The sequence below is a fragment of the Physella acuta genome, unplaced genomic scaffold, assembly GCF_028476545.2.
Source record: "Physella acuta isolate Inbredline_101_S28 unplaced genomic scaffold, ASM2847654v3 ptg001182l, whole genome shotgun sequence".
NCBI lineage: Eukaryota > Metazoa > Mollusca > Gastropoda > Physidae > Physella > Physella acuta.
In genome coordinates this window covers 94,557-114,871 of record NW_026732699.1, presented here as the reverse complement: position 1 = coordinate 114,871, position 20,315 = coordinate 94,557, and the positions used below count along the sequence as shown (strand labels likewise).

The window sequence follows — 20,315 nt, the reverse complement described above, 5'->3', positions numbered from 1 at the left end:
CGCTAGAAAAGATGGAGTATAAACCATCGCTAGAAAAGATGGAGTATAAACCATCGCTAGAAAAGATGGAGTATAAACCATCGCTAGAAAAGATGGAGTATAAACCATCGCTAGAAAAACTTGGATTCACCCGCTCTATTTCCACCACCGCCATCCACATTAACTTTGATTTCCCCTATATTCAACCTGTTATTGGTAGACCCCGCGTGGAATCAATGCTAACGTTGCCGGCACTAAAGGTTTTATCTCTGTCAGGAGATAACAAAAATATTTCGATGCTGCAACCGGCCCGAAAGAAATTTATTTAAAAATAGATACAAACGAACTCTCTTGCGATTTCAACTATTTACATACCTAAGATAATGGAGTTTTTTTTTCCTCTTCTCCCTTTTTCCAGCGCCAATTATTTTTAAAGCGAGAATTGAAAAAAGAGGGAAGGGCAAGTGGGGGCGGAGTATGTATCTGATAGCTACTGTTATTGCACGTGCTTAGCCGAGTTCATTTCTTTTCCACCTGCCTGACGGTGTCTGAGGTTAAAACTAGATGAACATAAAGATAAAACTGTGGTTTAAATACATACATCAAAAGTATGGCTCAACACAGGCTCGACAGCCAACAAATGTGGGATTCTACTCAAAGATCAACCACTAAGTCGAATCATCAACTCTCACTAAGTGGCGTCACACGGATCAGATAGACAGATGCACAGCTAGGCAACACAATCTTCACTTGCGACTGGAGTCATCAAATACGCATGACAGACCAAGTTTGGATAGATCGCTAATTTAACAGCACAAATATCTTTAACACGAAATTACAAGAAATTTCGTCTTTTAACTTATCACAAAGCCGACCACTACAACCCAACATAAGAAACTAGTTCCGTAACGAGAGCTGCTATTCTCGTCCAAATGTTTTAGCCGTAAAATAAAACACCAAAACTTTAAGACTTGACTTTAATGTCTGACAAAATCAGGTGATGTCTTTAGGGAGAGAAGGAGTAAAGATAAACAGTTTCTGTGATTCAATGCCTGAGCACGTAATACCAGGACAAGTATCAAGCTATCAAAGGAGACGAGTAGACTTGATCTTTTCAAGCTAAGCATCAGTGTAACATATTTTCTACAATTGGACCTGTGTGGCCCATAATCTGATCAACGACAATTGGAAAAATATAAACATGTGCATTAAATGTGCACATGCAAACAATTCAAGAGATTAAAACTAATGTTGGCAATCTTACATCGCCGATAACGGGCAATGTGCTCAGTACAGAGAACAGCTAGGTAAATAACCCCGGTGTTTTGTTTCAATAAAATCTGCTTTTATTTCTAGCGGATTCCTTAGATTCACTTTATCGGATAATAAATCAGAAATGGGTTCCAGTATCGTCTAAAAAACTCCAGACAAAAGCTTTAACGACCCCACTTTGTCCGCTGTGTTATTTGTTGGGTAACAACAAGCAAATGATGACGGCATACAACTAAAACATTGATGTACGAAACTTATTGCTGTGAGATAAACCTAATTTTTTTTAACAAACAATACAATTTTTAATTAGATTTAACTGTATGGCTAGCTTTCCATTCTTTCTTGCACACTGAGAATGATATTTATATCTTTGTATGCGTGTATGTGTGTGTTGGGGGAGTACTGATACATAATATGTTTTCATATTCATTAAAGGTTGAGAACCCTTAAGACGATTCTCACCGTATCTAGACCAAACTACCCCGGCTACTGGATTAGGTAAAATGTTTATACAAACAGTAAATATTAGATGACGTTAAGTAAAACATAAATCTAACCCCCTCTTTCACGGTCAAATACATATTTACAATGTGCGCAGGGATGCTTCTTTATACACATTTACATAACCTACATTTGTGATAATTTAATAATTGATGATTAAACATACATTTTCAAATATTTATTTCAGTCCTGGCTAGCTATTAATAGATAACTAACAGTATATGTGTATCTTGAATAAACAACCAACTGAGAAATCTATCCCTACTTTACACAATGTAAGTATGCCTTTCCTAGTCAATGTTCACTGATACCGTTACTAATATGAATGTACACCCACACAATGTTAAACTTGGCTCCGCTATCAAGAAAGTATTTGGTTGACATTCCTCAGTTGACACAACACAGAGTACACACAGTAACACCGCTAACTATGTTTAACTCAACAAGAGAGGGTACTCACATCTTTAGAGTGTAAAGACGACACAACACACAGTACACACAGTAACGCCGCTAACTATGTTTAACTCAACAAGAGAGGGTACTCACATCTTTAGAGTGTAAAGACGACACAACACAGAGTACACACAGTAACGCTGCTAACTATGTTTAACTCAACAAGAGAGGGTACTCACATCTTTAGAGTGTAAAGACGACACAACACACAGTAACGCCGCTAACTATATTTAACTCAACAAGAGAGGGTACTCACATCTTTAGAGTGTAAAGACGGCACTACACAGTACACACAGTAACGCCGCTAACTATATTTAACTCAACAAGAGAGGGTACTCACATCTTTAGAGTGTAAAGACGGCACTACACAGTACACACAGTAACACCGCTAACTATGTTTAACTCAACAAGAGAGGGTACTCACATCTTTAGAGTGTAAAGACGACACAACACAGAGTACACACAGTAACGCCGCTAACTATGTTTAACTCAACAAGAGAGGGTACTCACATCTTTAGAGTGTAAAGACGACACAACACACAGTACACACAGTAACGCCGCTAACTATGTTTAACTCAACAAGAGAAGGTACTCACATCTTTAGAGTGTAAAGAAGACACAACACAGAGTACACAGTAACGCCGCTAACTATGTTGAACTCAACAAGAGAGGGTACTCACATCTTTAAGAGTGTAAAGACGACACAACACACAGTAACTATGTTTAACTCAACAAGAGAGGGTACTCATATCTTTAAGAGTGTAAAGACGACACAACACACAGTAACTATGTTTAACTCAACAAGAGAGGGTACTCACATCTTTAGAGTGTAAAGACGACAGGCTACCATTTGCTATAGATCCGTGAGCACTTCCGGGCGGCGAGTTAGGACCAGAGTCAGGGTTGCTACTGCATACACCAGTATCTACTGGAATAGAAACAGTCTCTTAACAGTGGCTGATGGCCGCAGTTTCAGACATTAGGCCCTTCTCATCACCGAATGATGCTTGTGTTTATCTGATGCTACTGTAACTAAATATGTCAATGTAAGCCTATCGTTAAATTCCTGCAGAATGCCTGACTTAGTACATCAAATGTAAGTCATCCAAACCTGAATATAAATACATACATGTGATATAAATATCAAAAGGAAGTAACCATGGCAGAGGTTAGTAGGCTGGACAAGAGAAACATGGGTTATCATGCAGCTTCATGAGCAATTTCAGCACACACATCTGCATTGTATCATGGCAAGTTTGAACACAAAGTCTTTTTCAATCATCGTGTATATTTTATTGTAAATAGTTTATTTTTAAAAACTAAGTCTTTTTGGTGTAGTAAGAGAAGGGTACCCTGGATAGATGAGATGTAAAGACGGGTGTGGGGGATGGTTGATGCACCTATGCAGGTTAACCATGCGCAAAATGACGTGTTATTCATTTTAGTTCCTGCTAGTTGAACAAAAAGGGGCTGTTTCAAGCAACAATTCAAAGGGAGTCAACTCTCTACCAGTTAATAAAAAAGCAAATTCTCGCGTACAAAAAGCACCATGCCAACCCTGTCTGACAACAACCATACACATGTAATATGATCGCGGTGCTACACAATCGTGTATTTTCACCAACAATTTTTTGAAACTTATCTGCACCAAAAAACACAATAAAGCTATTTTTATCTTCGTACCACGTCATTAGATAGAGCTAGAAAAAATCCCACTGTTTATTTACCAGAGAAAAAACTATGGTTAACTTTTTAAAATCAATTTTGTTGTTGTTTTAAGTAATAATGTTGTGAAAAATTAGGTGATGACAATTTTAAAGAAAGAAGCAACGAATATCCAACAAAATGTTGAACACCTTGGGGAAAAAAATTAAATATTTTGTTTCCAAATACGATGACAAGGCTGAGTTAATTAGGGTCAACTAATTTAATCCTACTTGTTTATTTAAAGCTTTCAGAAATAATTCGGCATCTGATGACGTCGGTTGTCTCAGAGACGTGGGAGAAAAAACTTTCTATAACCAATTTTCTGTTGTCAAAATCAGAGTTAAAATTTAAGCCGTTTTGTCTGTTAAACACACGTCAGATTTATTTTTTACTTCAGTTTGTTTCTAATTAACTCCAGCTATAATGGAACAGAATAAAACGACTCGAGGTGAAATTTAAAGCCATGTCTTCGAGACCTCGCTTCAGTGAACATGTATTTTTGTCACATGAATAGTAAGGAAGTCGATTGAACAGAAGGTACACTGATAGTAAAGTTACTGTGTTTTTCTTATATAAACATCTTCAGTTTTTTCTATTTTCAGTCGCCAGTGGTGTAGCTTGGGTGTGGGGAGGGAGGGGCGACCTGTTAACATTTTTTTTTTACAACTCCATAATAAAGGAGTCAGCTATGGCCGACATTTGCAGCTACGCCGCTGTCTACCACATCGCTACGATGACTTGTATATATAAAAAAAAAAGAGACGAAAGCGGACGAAGTTCCTGGCCACTGCGTCCCCAAAAGATTGTAAACAGATATTTGTCGGTGTCCTCGAGTGTATATCCTGGTCTATACATCGATTATCTACGCGGCTACCCAGATAAGCAGTTCAATTATTTACCTACGTACATCAAATGCTTTACAGTTTCACTAACCTCGCTATTTATCAACTCCAAACTCAACAAAAGGGAAGCCGTTTCTCTACTGGGAGTGGGTAAATATTATAATGATGTAGAATACATTTAATGTATAGAATTATACATAGATTTTCTTCCAATTCCCCAACATCTTCAGTAAATAAAGAGGTTTGTTTGTGTGTGTCAACGTTATAATGGTTAACCGACGCGCATTTGAAATGTGACATTAGTATTTCAAACGACTGAATGTGTTAACAAATCTTTTGATGTAAATTATAGGCACAGTATTCGAGTGGGCCTAACGCTCGATACTAGTTTTTAATGGGGTGTCTCCATCACAATCATTACGGCTACATGATCAGGAATTTACCTTTCATTAACGTACTTATTATTTTAAAAAAAATAATAATTCAGCGTACAATGGGCACCTGTTTAAGAGTTTATTTTTCACGGAAGGGCTGAAGTAGACAAAACAATGTAAATTAAATTCTGAAGTCGACAAACATGGTTCCATATGTTGTGTAACCAACGTTTTAATTTCACTACCATACCAAGATTGATAACCATTTATGACAATGAATATGCGAAGCTGTAGCTTTCCAAAAACATACGTACTTGAGAGTGGCGTTTTTCGCTTGATGCCAAGAGGTCCCTTGTCGCGGCGGCCCGCCAGTGGACTATGTGTAATCATGGTCCGCCGCACCTCCTTTTTCTGCTTCAGAGCAGACCGTATCTTTAGTATATTCGACTCTGACGCTGAAAATGAGAAATGCATTGTATGCTACCAAACACGTGAATGCCACACTTGAAAAGCTATCAGATGAGCACTCCATACTTAGACAAACTGTAACATGCGAATACAGACACATTTTCAGGTAGGCTGTAAATAATAAAATATGGAAGAGGGGGAGTATACATACATGTATATAAACCATACAGATGCCAATTAAAACTGTGTAAGGGAAACAGAAACCAAGTGAAATGAAACATTAGATTGGTTTACTAACATGAGACTTGGTCCCAAGTAGGCTATTTGGTTCAAGTAAGTAACCAAGAACAGATAAGCTCTGCTTGAGAGATAATTAACAAAAAAAAAATCAAAGTTCGTTATCTGCCTACCGAAGTACCAGACCAAAAACGCTAAATCTGTACGTTATGGTCTCGAGATGTAAGGCTGCAGTGTCATGTTGACACAAACTTCAACGGTAGCCTTCCCCCTCACCTGCAATCCCTATTTATAAACCCTCGCAGGACTCGCTAGTAAACAACACTTCGTCCCCCAATTTCTTCAGCAGCGTTCTAAATACTCTAGTACTACTGCATCCACCGAACTAACTCGTACACAGACTTCAGTACTACCGCACCAAATGGCACATAAACTTCATTACTAAACCGGGCCTATCGTAGAGCTCTAAATACTCTAGTACTACCGCACCAAATGTTACGCCAACTTCAGAAATAAACCATCCCTACCGCAGTTCTGTAGAACTACAGCACCAAATGGCACATAAACTTCATAACTAAACCGGGCCTATCGTAGTGCTCTAAATACTGTAGTACTACAGCACCAAATGGTACGCCAACTTCAGTATTAAACCGTTCCTACCATAGTGGTGTAGTACTACCGCACCAAATGTTACGCCAACTTTAGTACTTAACCGTCCCTACCATAGTGGTGTAGTACTACCGCACCAAACGTTACGCCAACTTCAGTATTAAACCGTTCCTACCATAGTGGTGTAGTACTACCGCACCAAATGTTAAGCCAACTTCAGTATTAAACCGTCCCTACCAAAGTCAGGTATTTCTGTTTACCAGACGTATTAACCAGCAACATGTTTCATTGACAGGTTCCTAATGAAAAATAAGGAAGATGTATTGAAACTTGTAATAACGAATTTCCCATCACAAAGCGACATACTCTCTGCTCATTAGCTCCCCATTGACAGTGAACAATGGCACATCTCCAATGCTACAACAATAGTTCAGATAACTCCAAGCATTAGGATTTCCTATTTTCTCTAGTGGTCAGCTTTTACACGTATTAAAACCTCCTTTATGCTCATTGTTCACATATATATTTTTTTACAAACCAGTAAAACTTGAAGTATGGAGTGGCATCATACAGTTATATGAGCATACAAGCTTAAGTCATAATGAAAAGGGGCTTTCCTCATTGCGTGGTGTAGAAACAACATTGGCTGTATCTAAGCAGAGCAATAATTCAGCATACATTTTTAATAAACTAGTATAATAAATTTCACTGATGTCATCTGTAACTGTTTCATATTTAGGAACATAGGGCGTGTTAATACTTAAACACAACACCAGCATGGAATACAAATGTGGAGACTTTTATTGACAAACACAGAATCACTGCTGGTGGAATTGGGAGCTTTGAGTTGCAATGTGTTCTGTGCAACAATCTTAAAACCAAACTACAGAAACGAACACAAACACAACAACAATAAAAACAATAATTTATGTCAAACAGAAATAAAGAACAAAAACAAGGCTGATAAATTAAAATTCCTGCTGTGTAAAATGAAAATTCAGCTTCAAAATTTCAAGCAACCCTTACACCAGGCCTGTGTACATACAATGCAAAGGGTACCACACAACACAACACTATACTAGAAGTCATGAACCAGATTATTTCTTTTGGGACTTTTGTACTGTGTTAAAATATCATTATATACTCGATTTTACCACTACATTATTGATATTAATTTTCTACTCAGAATATTGTATGAGTGTAAACATAGTTATGTATATTGCCTATGAATATTTAAATTGCATTTTTAAATAACAAGTAAACACAACAGCTTTTTGCACATATTTTAAAATTCCAACTAGAAATTATAAATACTAATGATCCTTTATCAATTGTTTAAAAACAACAATAAACAAAAGAAAATATCACAACAGAATGTTTATTGAAATTTTAGCACATCTGTTTATGTATTATTCAAGCAGCAATGGATTAATACAAAAGGTCATGCCAAAGAAAAATTTGTAAAAAAACAAAAGCAACACAAAAAAAAAATCTGAAAGAACAAGCAGGGAAGGAAAACATCAAATAACACTGAGCAAACTTGTTAAATATTAGGAGAGAATTGCCATGGAATTACCTCTATTACAATAATTTACACTACCACTAAAGTTGTTCTTTAATTAGTCTTATACTTCAAAGAATATAACCCCTAATGAGTATACAGTGTGGAGATAGTTGAAACAAAAAGGTTTGAACTCAACTGAGACAAGTTACTGTTGATATTGTACATGTGCCAAACCCTAAAGAGAGGATAAGTTTACAATACAAGACTCCTTACCTGTTTTCCTCAATGGGAAGTCATCTTCATATTTGGCAAGGAGGTGGTGGGTGTAGGGTGGAGATAGATTGAGAGGAGGTGACCCTTGGTCTAATGATCCTTGGTTGGATACCCTAAAAGTATAACATTTAATGAGTGACCCTTGGTCTAATGATCCTTGGTTGGATACCCTAAAAGTATAACATTTAATGAGTGACCCTTGGTCTAATGAGACTTGGTTTGATACCCTAAAAGCAGTGGCGTAGCGAGGTCGGGTGTCACCCCCAGAGACGTAGAGACCCTTCGCGGGGACAAACTTTCAAGTTTTCGATTTGCACACCCACCTCAAACTTTCGATTTGCACCCCCCTCAAGTTTTTCTCTATATATTTTGCTATTTTTTGCCTTGATGTCACCCCCCTAAATGGTGTCACCCGGTGCGGTCCGCACCCCCCGCCCCCCCTCGCTACGCCCCTGCCTAAAAGTATAACATTTAATGAGTGACCCTTGGTCTAATGATCCTTGGTTTGATACCCTAAAAGTATAAAATTTAATGAGTGACCCATTGTCTAATGATCCTTGGTTTGATACCCTAAAAGTATAACAATTAATGAGTGACCTTTGGTTTAACAAGACTTGGTTTGATACCCTAAAAGTATAACATTTAATGAGTGACCCTTGGTCTAATGAGACTTGGTTTGATACCCTAAAAGTATAACAATTAACGAGTGACTCTTGGTCTAATAAGACTTGGTTTGATACCCTAAAAGTATAACATTTAATGAGTGACCCTTGGTCTAATGATCCTTAGTTTGAAACCCTAAAAGTATAACATTTAATGAGTGACCTTAGGTCTAATGAGACTTGGTTTGATATCCTAAAAATATAACATTTAATGAGTATAGTGATCTTTGGTTTGACATCCTAAAGATATAAAATTTAATGAGTGACCTTTGGAATAAACAGTATAAAATTTGGTCTACTAATCAGTGAAATCTGGCCAGAACAAACATCTAGCCTGATCCCAGTGTTGTGTTGTGGAGCTATAAACTTACCAATGGTGTCTGAACTGTGGGGGAGAATTATTGAGGTCTTTGACAGCTTCCCTGTGTTTTTTAGTCAGGACAAACTCTTGCAGCTTTAATTTGACAGCAGAAGAAGCTATTGCACCTGGAAGAGGATAAAAGTGTTCTTTTGTTTAGTTAGCTAACATCACGCATTGATCCCTAATGCAATTATTTACATGTCTAGTTGAAATATTTGTTAGATGATTCAAGCAAAGATTGAGCTACTGTGGAAACAAATGACTCACTTTCTTCATCTTTAGTTTTGTTCTTGATCTGTTGCAGCCTCTCCTGCTCAAACATTTCCTTCTCCAGCCTCTGCTGTTCCAGTTGCTTCTGCTGGAGCTGCTGCTGCTCCAAGAAAACCTGGGGAAGACAACTCTAATTTACTTTCAACCTAAACTTTCCAAAGTACTACACAATTTATCTTTAAATAGAAGTATTTTAAATGCATATGATATTAGTTCAAAACAATACTAAAACAACTTTAAAATCGGAAAAACGCTTTAAAAAAAACATTTTTACGAGAAACTACACAAAAATATTTAAAAAAAATAAAAACCAAGAAAAATATTAGAGATTTGAAACTTTTTAATTTCTTTTGTTTACTTTTTTATTTTTTTTTCATATTAGACAACCTTTGTACCAAGCCCATACACTATTTGAAAAAAAGTTTAAATTCCAATCTCTGTGAATGGGGCAAAAAAAAGAAGTACCCTCCTATACAGGTAGATCACATGAAAAGTGTGTGCTTGTCTAGCTACAGGTTAGACAGAGAACCTAATTCAACACCAGGCAATGAGTAGGTCAACAGACTCAAGTAGATTATCCAAGAGGATAGTACCTCAAATGGAGATTTGCAGTACACCTGTTGTACACAGGCCTGTAATGTAACATGTGCCACTGTGTAAATAACCCACAAAAATAACTTAGTCTGATTGTCAGTCTCAGGGCTAAAAGTAAATGCTATGTGTAAACAAACTTGCTTCCTAAACTCAAACTCAGGTTAACCTTGGGAAGAGGGGAGGAAGAGGGGGAGGGGGGGGGGGAAGATGGCTCCTGTTCAAAATAAGACTCAGCCAGTCAGGGGAAAAAACTATCCAGGTGGAATGTATTTATCTGCAAATGAAATGTAACTTGTAAAGGATTATTTTCCCTGATATTACTTGCTGGTTGAAAAAGGTTGAAAAATACCATTACTCACAGGGTAAAAAAAAAAGGTTTCAAAGATGAGCAGCATAATTTTGCATCAGTTAATTGAGGGCATACACATTACTTTGCCATTTTTACCTACTGTTTGTTTATGAATGTGATGTAATGTTTGCAGTCTAATGATCAGTGTAGAAATATTAATGATGCACAGCCTTAATTTTTCTAAGGGATCTAAGCATCTGGTTTACAGTTACAAACAAAACTAATGAGAACAATGTTTTAAAAAAAATATTGAGCAGCTTATGAAGATCACTGGAATACTTCCCACCCACACATATTACATACAACACATAATGAAGTCTAACGATATAATTCCGTATATTCCAATAATTAATAACAGAAGTTTTATTTAATTAGGAACTTTACTATTCATACAGTAAAATACGTTAAAAGTCTGCTGCAGGTGTTTTAAAAGTGCCAACAGTATTTGAAGACTAACTGAGAGATATAGTGTGCTGAACATTAACAAAGCAAAGTATTTGAGGGATGGGTGAAAAGAGAGGATGAGTAAGACTGCAGCATTTGTAAGAGATGACTGCAGCAGAGGACAAGGTGAGAGAGACACATTACAGACACAGAGGGATGGGTGGCAACAACTACAGTCTGGAAATAAAGGAAGAATAGGAAGACAACACATTGTACATTAAGCAACAGTGGATGGTTTTCTAACTAGATTTCAAGATATTTTACAATAATCTAGAGGACATTTATTTTTAGCAGGCGTGAATACTTGAGTAGAAGTGGTTGTGTTAATTGTGGGAAAAAGTGAAAGTAAACTTTAAAAAAGTTTCTTCCACTTCCTGGTATGAATATGGCCATATGAAATGCAATCCTCTTGTTCTGATTGTCTGATAAGTTATTTCATTTTTTTCACAACTGTTTATATTTATTTTTCAAAAAACATCTCCCCATTCTAAGATTAATTCTAACCACTCAACTGGCAACATACATTTTAAGTAAAAAAAAATAAAACATTTTTGTAGTTAACTTCAAGTACTTCTAGAATGTGGAAACTTTTCCCATTAAACATGTGAACTGGCTCCATTGAAGAACTATTCAAGGAATGCAGTACTGTGAAAGTAATACTGTGTATTTATAAGTTTGGCCAAAGTGATGTTGCATTGAGAGAGTGAGAATGTTTTACCTGAATATGCTCTTGTACCTGCTTCTCATGTTGTTGCTGGAGGAGTTGTTTATGACGTAAATACTGAAAAGAGAGATGGTTAAGAATAGATACAATCTCCAGCAGTGATTCTCAAACCAGGGGACCAGTTCTAGTTTCGTAATTAGAGGAGCTGATATTTTCTTCACTACCGTTTTTTTTACGGAGAAAGACAGATACAAATTTGTTAGACTGAGTGGTATAAACACGGTAGTGCAGTTATAATATTGCTTTTCCATAGAATTCAGTGTTATTCCCACGAGTGTCCTTTTAAGGGACATCATATGATAATAGATGTAGAAGCTACTAAAAGTACTTGGCGAGATGTATTCATCGCGGTCACGTCTTGCGTGACTACGATCTCAAGCTTGAGTGATCACAGAGTTTAACCATACATAGCCGGTCTAAATTTAGAAGTGAACCGAGTGCATCAACACGAACACTGATGTTCCGCAGGGTTATTAGAACTACAAACAGGTAAATGGAGGGGGGGGGTTGTTTGAAGAATCCAGTAGTGTTTGATTGAATGTAACAGAGGTATCGTCTTGATTTATCAAGATGGTGATAGCGTCTAGCACTAGAGTCACGACGTTCCTGTAGCACACATACACTTTACCCGGTAACAAACTGGCAACATCCAGGGGAACTAACTGTTTTAGCCTACTCTACACGGTGGAGAAATTATTGTCCTTTCATAGATGTATGGTAAACTGGTCAATTTTGGCTCAAGTTTTTCCATGAAACTGGTCGGGGGAATGGGATAAATAAAAACTAGTAGGGCAATTTTCAAAAATGATTTGCTTTGACACGGCCCGTCTTATATTATAATATAGATTTAAACAAATGCGGAATATCTATTTTAAAAACCATATTTAAAAAATAACATTTCTATTAACAGAATACTCACAACAATACCGAGTTAATGAAAACCAAGTGCTAACATGTGTTTTTGGCAGAACGCTGAAGCGAAATTTAAAAAAAAAGTATTATACAGGATTAGTCGGGACATTAAAAAAAATAGCAGTAGGTCATTGCCCGCTTGTGCAAGGTTCAACGTCTTACAATATTACACTTGGTGTTATTAGCCAACCCAGGAGGTCGCGTCTTTACATGTTAGAGCCAGAAACGAATACAGCCAAGGATAAATAAATAAGCGTGGCAAGAAAACGTATATTACATCAATTAGTGGGAGTGTAAACCCACTCGAAATGTTTATCATATGGCCTAGTAATGAAATACAAAACGATATAATAACAGTGTATTGGTTACAACTCTACCCGTCTCACTACACTCTAATACACAACATGTCAGTGGTATGAAAATAATGCACTGGAGGGGGTAAAATTTCCGAATCAAGCATAAAACAAAACAAAATGCTGTAAAGAGAGAGAGAGTGGGAAGGGGCACCTAAATACATAACACATCCGTTTCTTACCGTGTAACATTCTAATACGGAGACAACTGTGATTAAACGCTTAACTATTTTCTGATGATGCATACTGCGGTTTCTTATACTCATTGTTAGACGACTGAATGGAGGGGGGGGGGCATGGACAAGATTATTACTAACGCTGGATGACGGTGTGTGGATTAAGCCCAATAGTCAGACGACCAGTTTTACACGATCATAACTTACCGGCTGCTCAAATGTCATTTTCAGGGCAATTAAATTATTAATGATGTAAAAAAGAAACACAAACTGAGCACGGAGAAGCGAGAAGTTTAAAAAATAAAAATAATGTGCATCATCGAGATTGAAATGGAAAATATTAAATGTTGAGATTACGAGAATAAATCCCGACAATTACTCCAATTAATTAACATTCAAACATCTCGTGTCGTTTTCTTCCGCAACAAATTAAAACGAATGACGTCAATGAGCATTGACGTCCTTTGCATTAGTAACCGTATCAAGAATGTGTCTTTAAATAAGCATTAAAAAGGATACTACATTCCCTCACTGAAATACGCTGGGGGGGGGGGGGGGGGGAAGGTGAAAAGCTGTCGGTCAACTGTAAAGGTGACTACACCATAAAAGTCTCTCATTTCTGTAAACACCACTTCAAACAGTGTAGGTGTTACTAGAGTGTTGATTAAAGATGTGGACTTACTAAGCAAGGGTTTAACACCAGTGACACTTACAAGACATAATGGGGTGCCACTATTGTCATAACCTTGTCAGAAGTGTCTCAAATATCTTTGCGATGTGTTCACACCACTTACCCCCCCCCCCCTCCTTGCAGATAGGCAGATAGAATAGAGTATACGTAACCAATTACGTTTATTTAATAAGGAGAACATGTAAGAACACAATCACGAGGACAAGACATTCGTTAATCAATGCATCTATTCGCGTTAAAATTGGCCGGTTTCAGGTACAACACGGAGAAGAATGGCACAGTGACGTCAATGGTTCAACTAGTAAGGTTAACTGTACAAGGTCAGCAGAGCGTATTCCTTCTAACAAGATATAGGATATTAATAGCCGAGGTCATGACCTCCTGACATTCATAACTTAACATAAATGATTTTGTTGAATACATCACGGAACCCTAAGAGTTCGGGCTTACACATGATAGTTATTTTCAAAGCTAGAAAGGTACCTATTTTTTTTTTAAAGAACACAGCAAAAAGCGGAAGAAGTATAGGGCCTATATAAAAATTGGCAATGCAAAGAAGTATCAATCATTAAAAAAAAAAAATAACTAAGACTTCGACTTCCCTACAGGTCTAAGTTTAACGAAATCCAATTATGCAAGAATATGATGTTTAACGTAGACTTTTAAAGACGTTTCACACGTCTTAAACACTGACCGCCTACAATATGTAAATGAGGCCCGCGGTCCTTAAACGTCACTAAAGTCGATACTATCGGTCTACGTGCTTGTTCAAAGAACGTCGTCTTAATGAACAATCTGATCTAAAATAATTTTTTAAAATAGCCGGTGTGTTTGCCTACAACAAAGCATTATAATTTACAGCGTTTGGCTTGACACAGTTTGAATGCCTGTAACTCAATGCTTTTGATATTCATACAGCTATGGTTCATAAATCGTAGCTTTGTATATCATGTTAAATTGGATCGTGGTTCGTATCAGTTTTACAGAGATACCCATGACACTTTAAGTACTTGACTTCTTTTTATAGTCTACCCACGTTGTTTTATAACAGACAGTTATAAACGTATACACTAATAAAATGAAATATTACAATAAGAAACATAACAAAAGTTTTGTTAAACTAGTTTTAAAGAAAAAAAAACTACTGCCTTACATTAATGAATGGAAATGCATTACACGTAACGTAGCATAGAAAATCTCGAAGGTCTATATTAGCAACTAACTCTGTTTACTTGGCTCTACAAAGATTCTCTTGAGCTGAACAAACCCGTACGTAAACATAGAAGACAAGGTAGAAGCCAAGGTGATCACACGTTGGACAAACACACGGCGTGTTTTCATGGCCCTCTTTAAAACATAAATAATAACCTACACGCGGACAGCAGTAGTCTATACGAAATAAATGTTTAACATACTGTCGAAAACAACGTTTGGAATTTTTTACATGCCATAAATTCTGCTCTATTTAGTATACAGTGCATGCTCAAAGTAGCGTTGTTTACTTTATTAACTGAACGTATCTGTGTCACAACGTTGATATAAAGAAAGCCCTAGTCTAGAGTAGGGCACTACATCATCTTTTTATGACCTTTACAACGGCAGCATTAAAATAAACGGGGCGGGATCGCTATATGTATGCTAATAGCATTTTTTTTGCAGTTTTATTTGGGGAAAAAAGTACATAATAGAATACATAAATAGATAAAAAGAAAGTAAATTAAAAACCGTCGGGAAATTGTTTCTGAATTTAAAACCCTCGGCAAATTGTTTCTATTACCTGAATAGAAGATTAAATTCGATGCGGTTCGACTAGGAAACCCTAACCCCCCCCCCCCCCACTCCCTCCACCCCCACCCCAGAATAAAACTAGCGCTGTTTTATAGTGGGTCTAAGCCTGGTTTAGCTAATGCATTTAGTTGAGGGAGTGGATGCTTCATTCACTTACACTTGCTTTGCACAAGAATGAAGGGAACGTTTTTGTTTTTTTTAAACCTCCAAGGACAAAAAGATTTTTTTAACTAGTCAACGGAACAGGATTGGCTTGTGGATAAGACAAGAATCGCGGTGGCTAGGGATCAGAGGGAGGGGAGCGCAGGTAGCAGAAGGTAAATACAGAGTATAGTGGGACTTGTTTCAGGTGTATTATAAGCAAATATAGACGGTTAGAGTACATTTATTTCTACTCTTTGCTGCGATGTGGACGTATATTTTCGTTTTGGTAATACATTATGGCCATAAACTAATATCTCTCTATAAAAACACGTACTTCGTGTATCAGACTAGTATCAACTTTAATGAGTATGAAGGGGATACAGAGTGCATATCATTCAGACTCAACTTTTAAAGGACGCAATAGGGAAGTCAAGCCATCTATACTTGGCCCAGAAATAGTACAGGGGATGGGCGGCTGTACCGTATACATAGAGCTTACGTGTCCTCAACTCTACTTTATCTGGCCCGAAACTGTGTCAAAAACTGCTGAAAAGTGAAGGGATAAGACAGCTACTTTAATTTAGTCCACCTTCTACGGTTACTAACATAATGGATGATAATTGACAGCAAACATAACTCCTTCCGATTTGTACCTTTACAAACTCTATCATACACATACAAACGTACATACAATCATTACAAACATCAACTACCTGGATACTTTGTTTTTAATGAATGCAATTAGTTTACTGCGCAGCAGTCTACTACCAAATGACAAATTAATTCCTTAAAGTTGTTAGCCCCCTGGGGTTAAAAACCCCATTGCCACCAGAAGAAAAATGTAGCTAGTCTACATAGTAGACCAGCGACCGTCAGTCCGGATTTGTTTACATTACCTGCACCGCGGAGGGACTTTGCTACACAACATGACTGCCATTTGTTTTTACGTTGCTGCTGTAAGTACAGCGAACGTGGAGCTTTGTGTCCACCCATCCCTTCACGTTGTATGGGAGGAATGAGAAACTGACATTTTAGCACGATACGATTTGTATATTTCAACATTTACAACCAGAGAAGAACAAATGTACGTAAGGTATCTCCTACACCCAAGTTAATTTAACACTTTATTTATAGCTAGACCACGGTAGTAAAATCGCACTTGTAATCAGAGTCACGGGATAAAAAGTTAAGAGATTTCTATTTGATTGTAAGGGAAACATAAATTACGATGTACGTTATAAATTGTGGGTGTACGAAGTCAGCACGTTATTTGTCGTTAAACGAACAGTATTTTAAAAGTGATACCAAATACTTTCTATTTTCGGAACAATGTCTAGTCCCCGAGATAACAGTCGGCCTTTGTAAACTAATCTGACTTGCAAAGTAAATCAAATTTACCAACATGATAGATACTTCTAAATATAATATCTAGGTTATCTGGCCACTTGGCACAGATACTGGTTAAATTTATCTACACTGGAGTGAATACATTTCTTTTTATTTTTAGTTCAACGCATTACAAATATTTGGTTAATCAATACGCCGACACGATATAGACCCGATGACATTCTAAAATTAGACAAGGTTCATTCTAAATAATAGCTACAAAGTTTTTTAATTAACTTTTAATTAACTAGGCGCGTTTGAAGATTAAAGTAAAAGTTGCTATCATAAAATCACCGTAGGAAATAATTAAAATCTAGATTTTATTCTGCCAATTTAATTAGATTCGCTTCTTCAAACCGTGTTTCTTAACACCCCCCCATCCCTTCCCATCTAACCTTTAAGTTTAATGGAAAGCCAACCTAAATAACAAAAAAAAATAAAATGAAAGGGAATGGGACAGCGTCCTCCGTTCTGATTTATTTGTGAGATGAATTGATTACAGAGAAATCTTGCTTGTAAGGTCGAAATGCTGACGTTAGAACACGGCAGGGAAAAAAAATATTACACCGCTTGCACTTAGTTCTTTCAAATAGCATACGAAGGCTAACAATAATCCAACGCAATATCTTTTATCTAGCGAGCTTGATATTTATCTACTAGTCAGATTATGTTCTATATTCGTACAGCTAAATGCAACGTTGATAAAGATGCTTCGAACCGAACACATTAAAAAAAAGTGACCAATGTTGGCTATCGAGAGTATTATTACGACTAATAGATGAGAACCAATATATAACCAGACAGAGCTCATATTTTTATCTCGTGATTTCCAGAGCAAGTTTAACCATGCATGATTAATGACACTGCTGATAATTTTTTATCCCCTTATTTAATATGGAGAGCATAAAAACCACACTTGAAAGATAAACATGGTATTTCACATTAAAAGAGAGCCACATGGGGTGTTTACTAAATACATCCCCCCCCCCGTGCATGTCCTCTCCAAAAGCGAGTAACTCATACAGTTTTAGGTCGATTCAAGACTTCAGCAAATATGTTGCTAACAAAAGAGGGAGGCGAGTTTTGCTATGCGACAGACATAAAACAGCCCCCCCCCCCACCCTCCCCAACACACATTAACTCCACATGTAAATCCTTACAAGCAGATGCCTAGAGGGGGAATATAACCGGCATGAGCTAAATCCATTCAAATATCAATAGAGAAGCTGTAACAACACAAACTATCCATGTTACCATGGAGATCGTTATTACAAGCGGAGGAGAAGCTCCAGTTACAGAGCTTAGGGCGGGTGATGGTAGTCTTTAAGAAGATATTAAATTGACAACATTTTAAAAAAGTAAAGTAAATTAAATAAAAAAAAAAAAAGAAAATGAAAAGATTGGGATAAGCCTGTGGGCATATCTATTATTCTTTATTTATGAAAGAGATGAATATTTATTTCCAAGATACAGGTCCCCCCGCCCAGAAAGAATATTTAAAGGAAATGTTTAATTAACTTTACAATTATTCTCCCCATTAAACTCTATGTCCCAGCTAATCTACACAACTAGCGCGTGTAGCCTGGAACTCTTTCATGTTGCCCACAGACCTGGCCCCAATGCTCGGGTCACTGCCAAACGTACGTGCTCATGTACCTTGGTGTGTTCTTGGAGCTGCTTCTCGTGCTGCTGCTCCAGCTGCTGCCGTTGGTGCTCGTACTGCTCCAGCAACATGTGTTGCTGGATCTGTTGCTGCTGCTTCAGACAGTTCAACTGTTGCTGCAGCTGCTGATCCGTGATTCGATCTAGTCAAATTTAAAAAAAAGGCGAGGGTAAATCCTGATTCAAAAACAAGTACATGACTTATAAAATAATATAATTATCTCATGATGCATTAAAACTATGAAGGACAAAATGGTTTTTTAAAAACTGGCTAGTGCTGTAAGGATTGTATCCAATGATTGGCATATCAAACCAACAGGCACGTAAATGGCATTAAGCATTGCCATCTGCATGTAAAACTGAATCAACGCCACCAATTTTAGCATATCACATTAAAATCTAATTCTTACACTTCTCTTAATAAAGATTATCAATCCTTACCAGGTCGAATGGATAGAAAAGACAACGTAAAAAGGACATATTACACAAATTGTTTATGCAGTAAAAAGAAATTACTCCAACAGTTAGAGAGAGTTAATGCTATTACACTAATAAATGGCATACATTAATATCAACGTAAGTATCATTTGAAGACATATGCTTCCATTATAACCCTCGAAATGTCGCGGACGTTTATTCCTGATACGAAGTGGCCTAACTTAAGTTATAGGACGAGTCAAGATGGCATTACCACTGTCAAAGCTGAGACTCGACAATACAGTTACAAATGCAAAGTTAAAATATTGAATTCGCGATTGTTAGATGTGTAGGCCTATATCATACGAAGTGCAAAATATAAAAGTAAACTTACTTATAATATCACAGATGTAAATACAGAAGGAGAAAGTATGCATGTATCGACTGGGTGTTTTAAAAGTATGAATGAAACATTACCTATAGCATCTTTACGCATACTGTGATGAATAATTACTCAACTTCCTACGTTCGCTTACTTTCCCGTTACAGTATTTACTTGCAACAAAATTTCCTGATGATTTAATTAAGCACCCGCTATTTTTTTTTTTTTTACAACAGAGTGCATAAAGTTGGCAGTGTGTAAAAATGTATTGCGACTGAAACCGTCGGAGTAAAGGTTTTTTTTTACCCAGCTTCTGAGTCACGGTGTGCCACTGGATATGTGTTTTAGGGGGGGGGGGCTTTTTTTCTCATCACAGAGATGAGAGCATTTAAGATGAGCACTACATAAATTAAGGGTGTACTGAAACGAGGTCGCTAAACCTAATAGTATAGATGTGACATGTTTCCTTGATTTAAAACAAAATATCTGACCATTCATTGGTGTGTACAGTAGAATAAACAAGACACATAAAGCAACAACAACAACAAAGGATAGCTGTAACAGCCTTAGAAATGACAAAAGGTCCATTGCAAGCCTCAGCCGTCAGTCATAACTTTCACTATATGAAGAGCAAGACTAGGTAATGTTTGTTACAAAATAATGTTCCCCCAACTTGACGAGTTTCAGGCGGACTGGTAAAATACGATAAGATGGCCGAAAAGTGCAGGAAGAAGAAAGCAGGAGAGGGGGAGATGAGCGTGAATAAGTCGGCATGTTACAGGATTGGCACGCGCTAAGAGCGTGTGGAGTAATCCCATATCTTCACCTCAGCCACATCTAA

At 37.1% G+C, this 20,315-nt stretch overlaps 1 protein-coding gene across 9 annotated transcripts in view; it reads right to left on the bottom strand.

The window, feature by feature from the left end:
- Nucleotides 1-20,315, bottom strand: part of LOC131956882 (histone deacetylase 4) — a 67,826-nt gene that overhangs the window by 14,300 nt on the left and 33,211 nt on the right. For 5 of the 9 annotated variants that reach the window (XM_059321494.1, XM_059321498.1, XM_059321495.1 and 2 more), the window contains 7 exons: nucleotides 18,658-18,818; nucleotides 11,558-11,620; nucleotides 9,450-9,567; nucleotides 9,193-9,307; nucleotides 8,160-8,272; nucleotides 5,443-5,583; nucleotides 3,024-3,133 (listed from right to left, as the gene is read on the bottom strand). In XM_059321494.1, the coding sequence (XP_059177477.1) occupies nucleotides 3,024-3,133; nucleotides 5,443-5,583; nucleotides 8,160-8,272; nucleotides 9,193-9,307; nucleotides 9,450-9,567; nucleotides 11,558-11,620; nucleotides 18,658-18,818 (821 nt within the window). The remainder of the gene's footprint in view (nucleotides 1-3,023; nucleotides 3,134-5,442; nucleotides 5,584-8,159; nucleotides 8,273-9,192; nucleotides 9,308-9,449; nucleotides 9,568-11,557; nucleotides 11,621-18,657; nucleotides 18,819-20,315) is intronic. The other 4 variants (XM_059321496.1, XM_059321497.1, XM_059321501.1 and 1 more) reach the window with 4 other exon arrangements.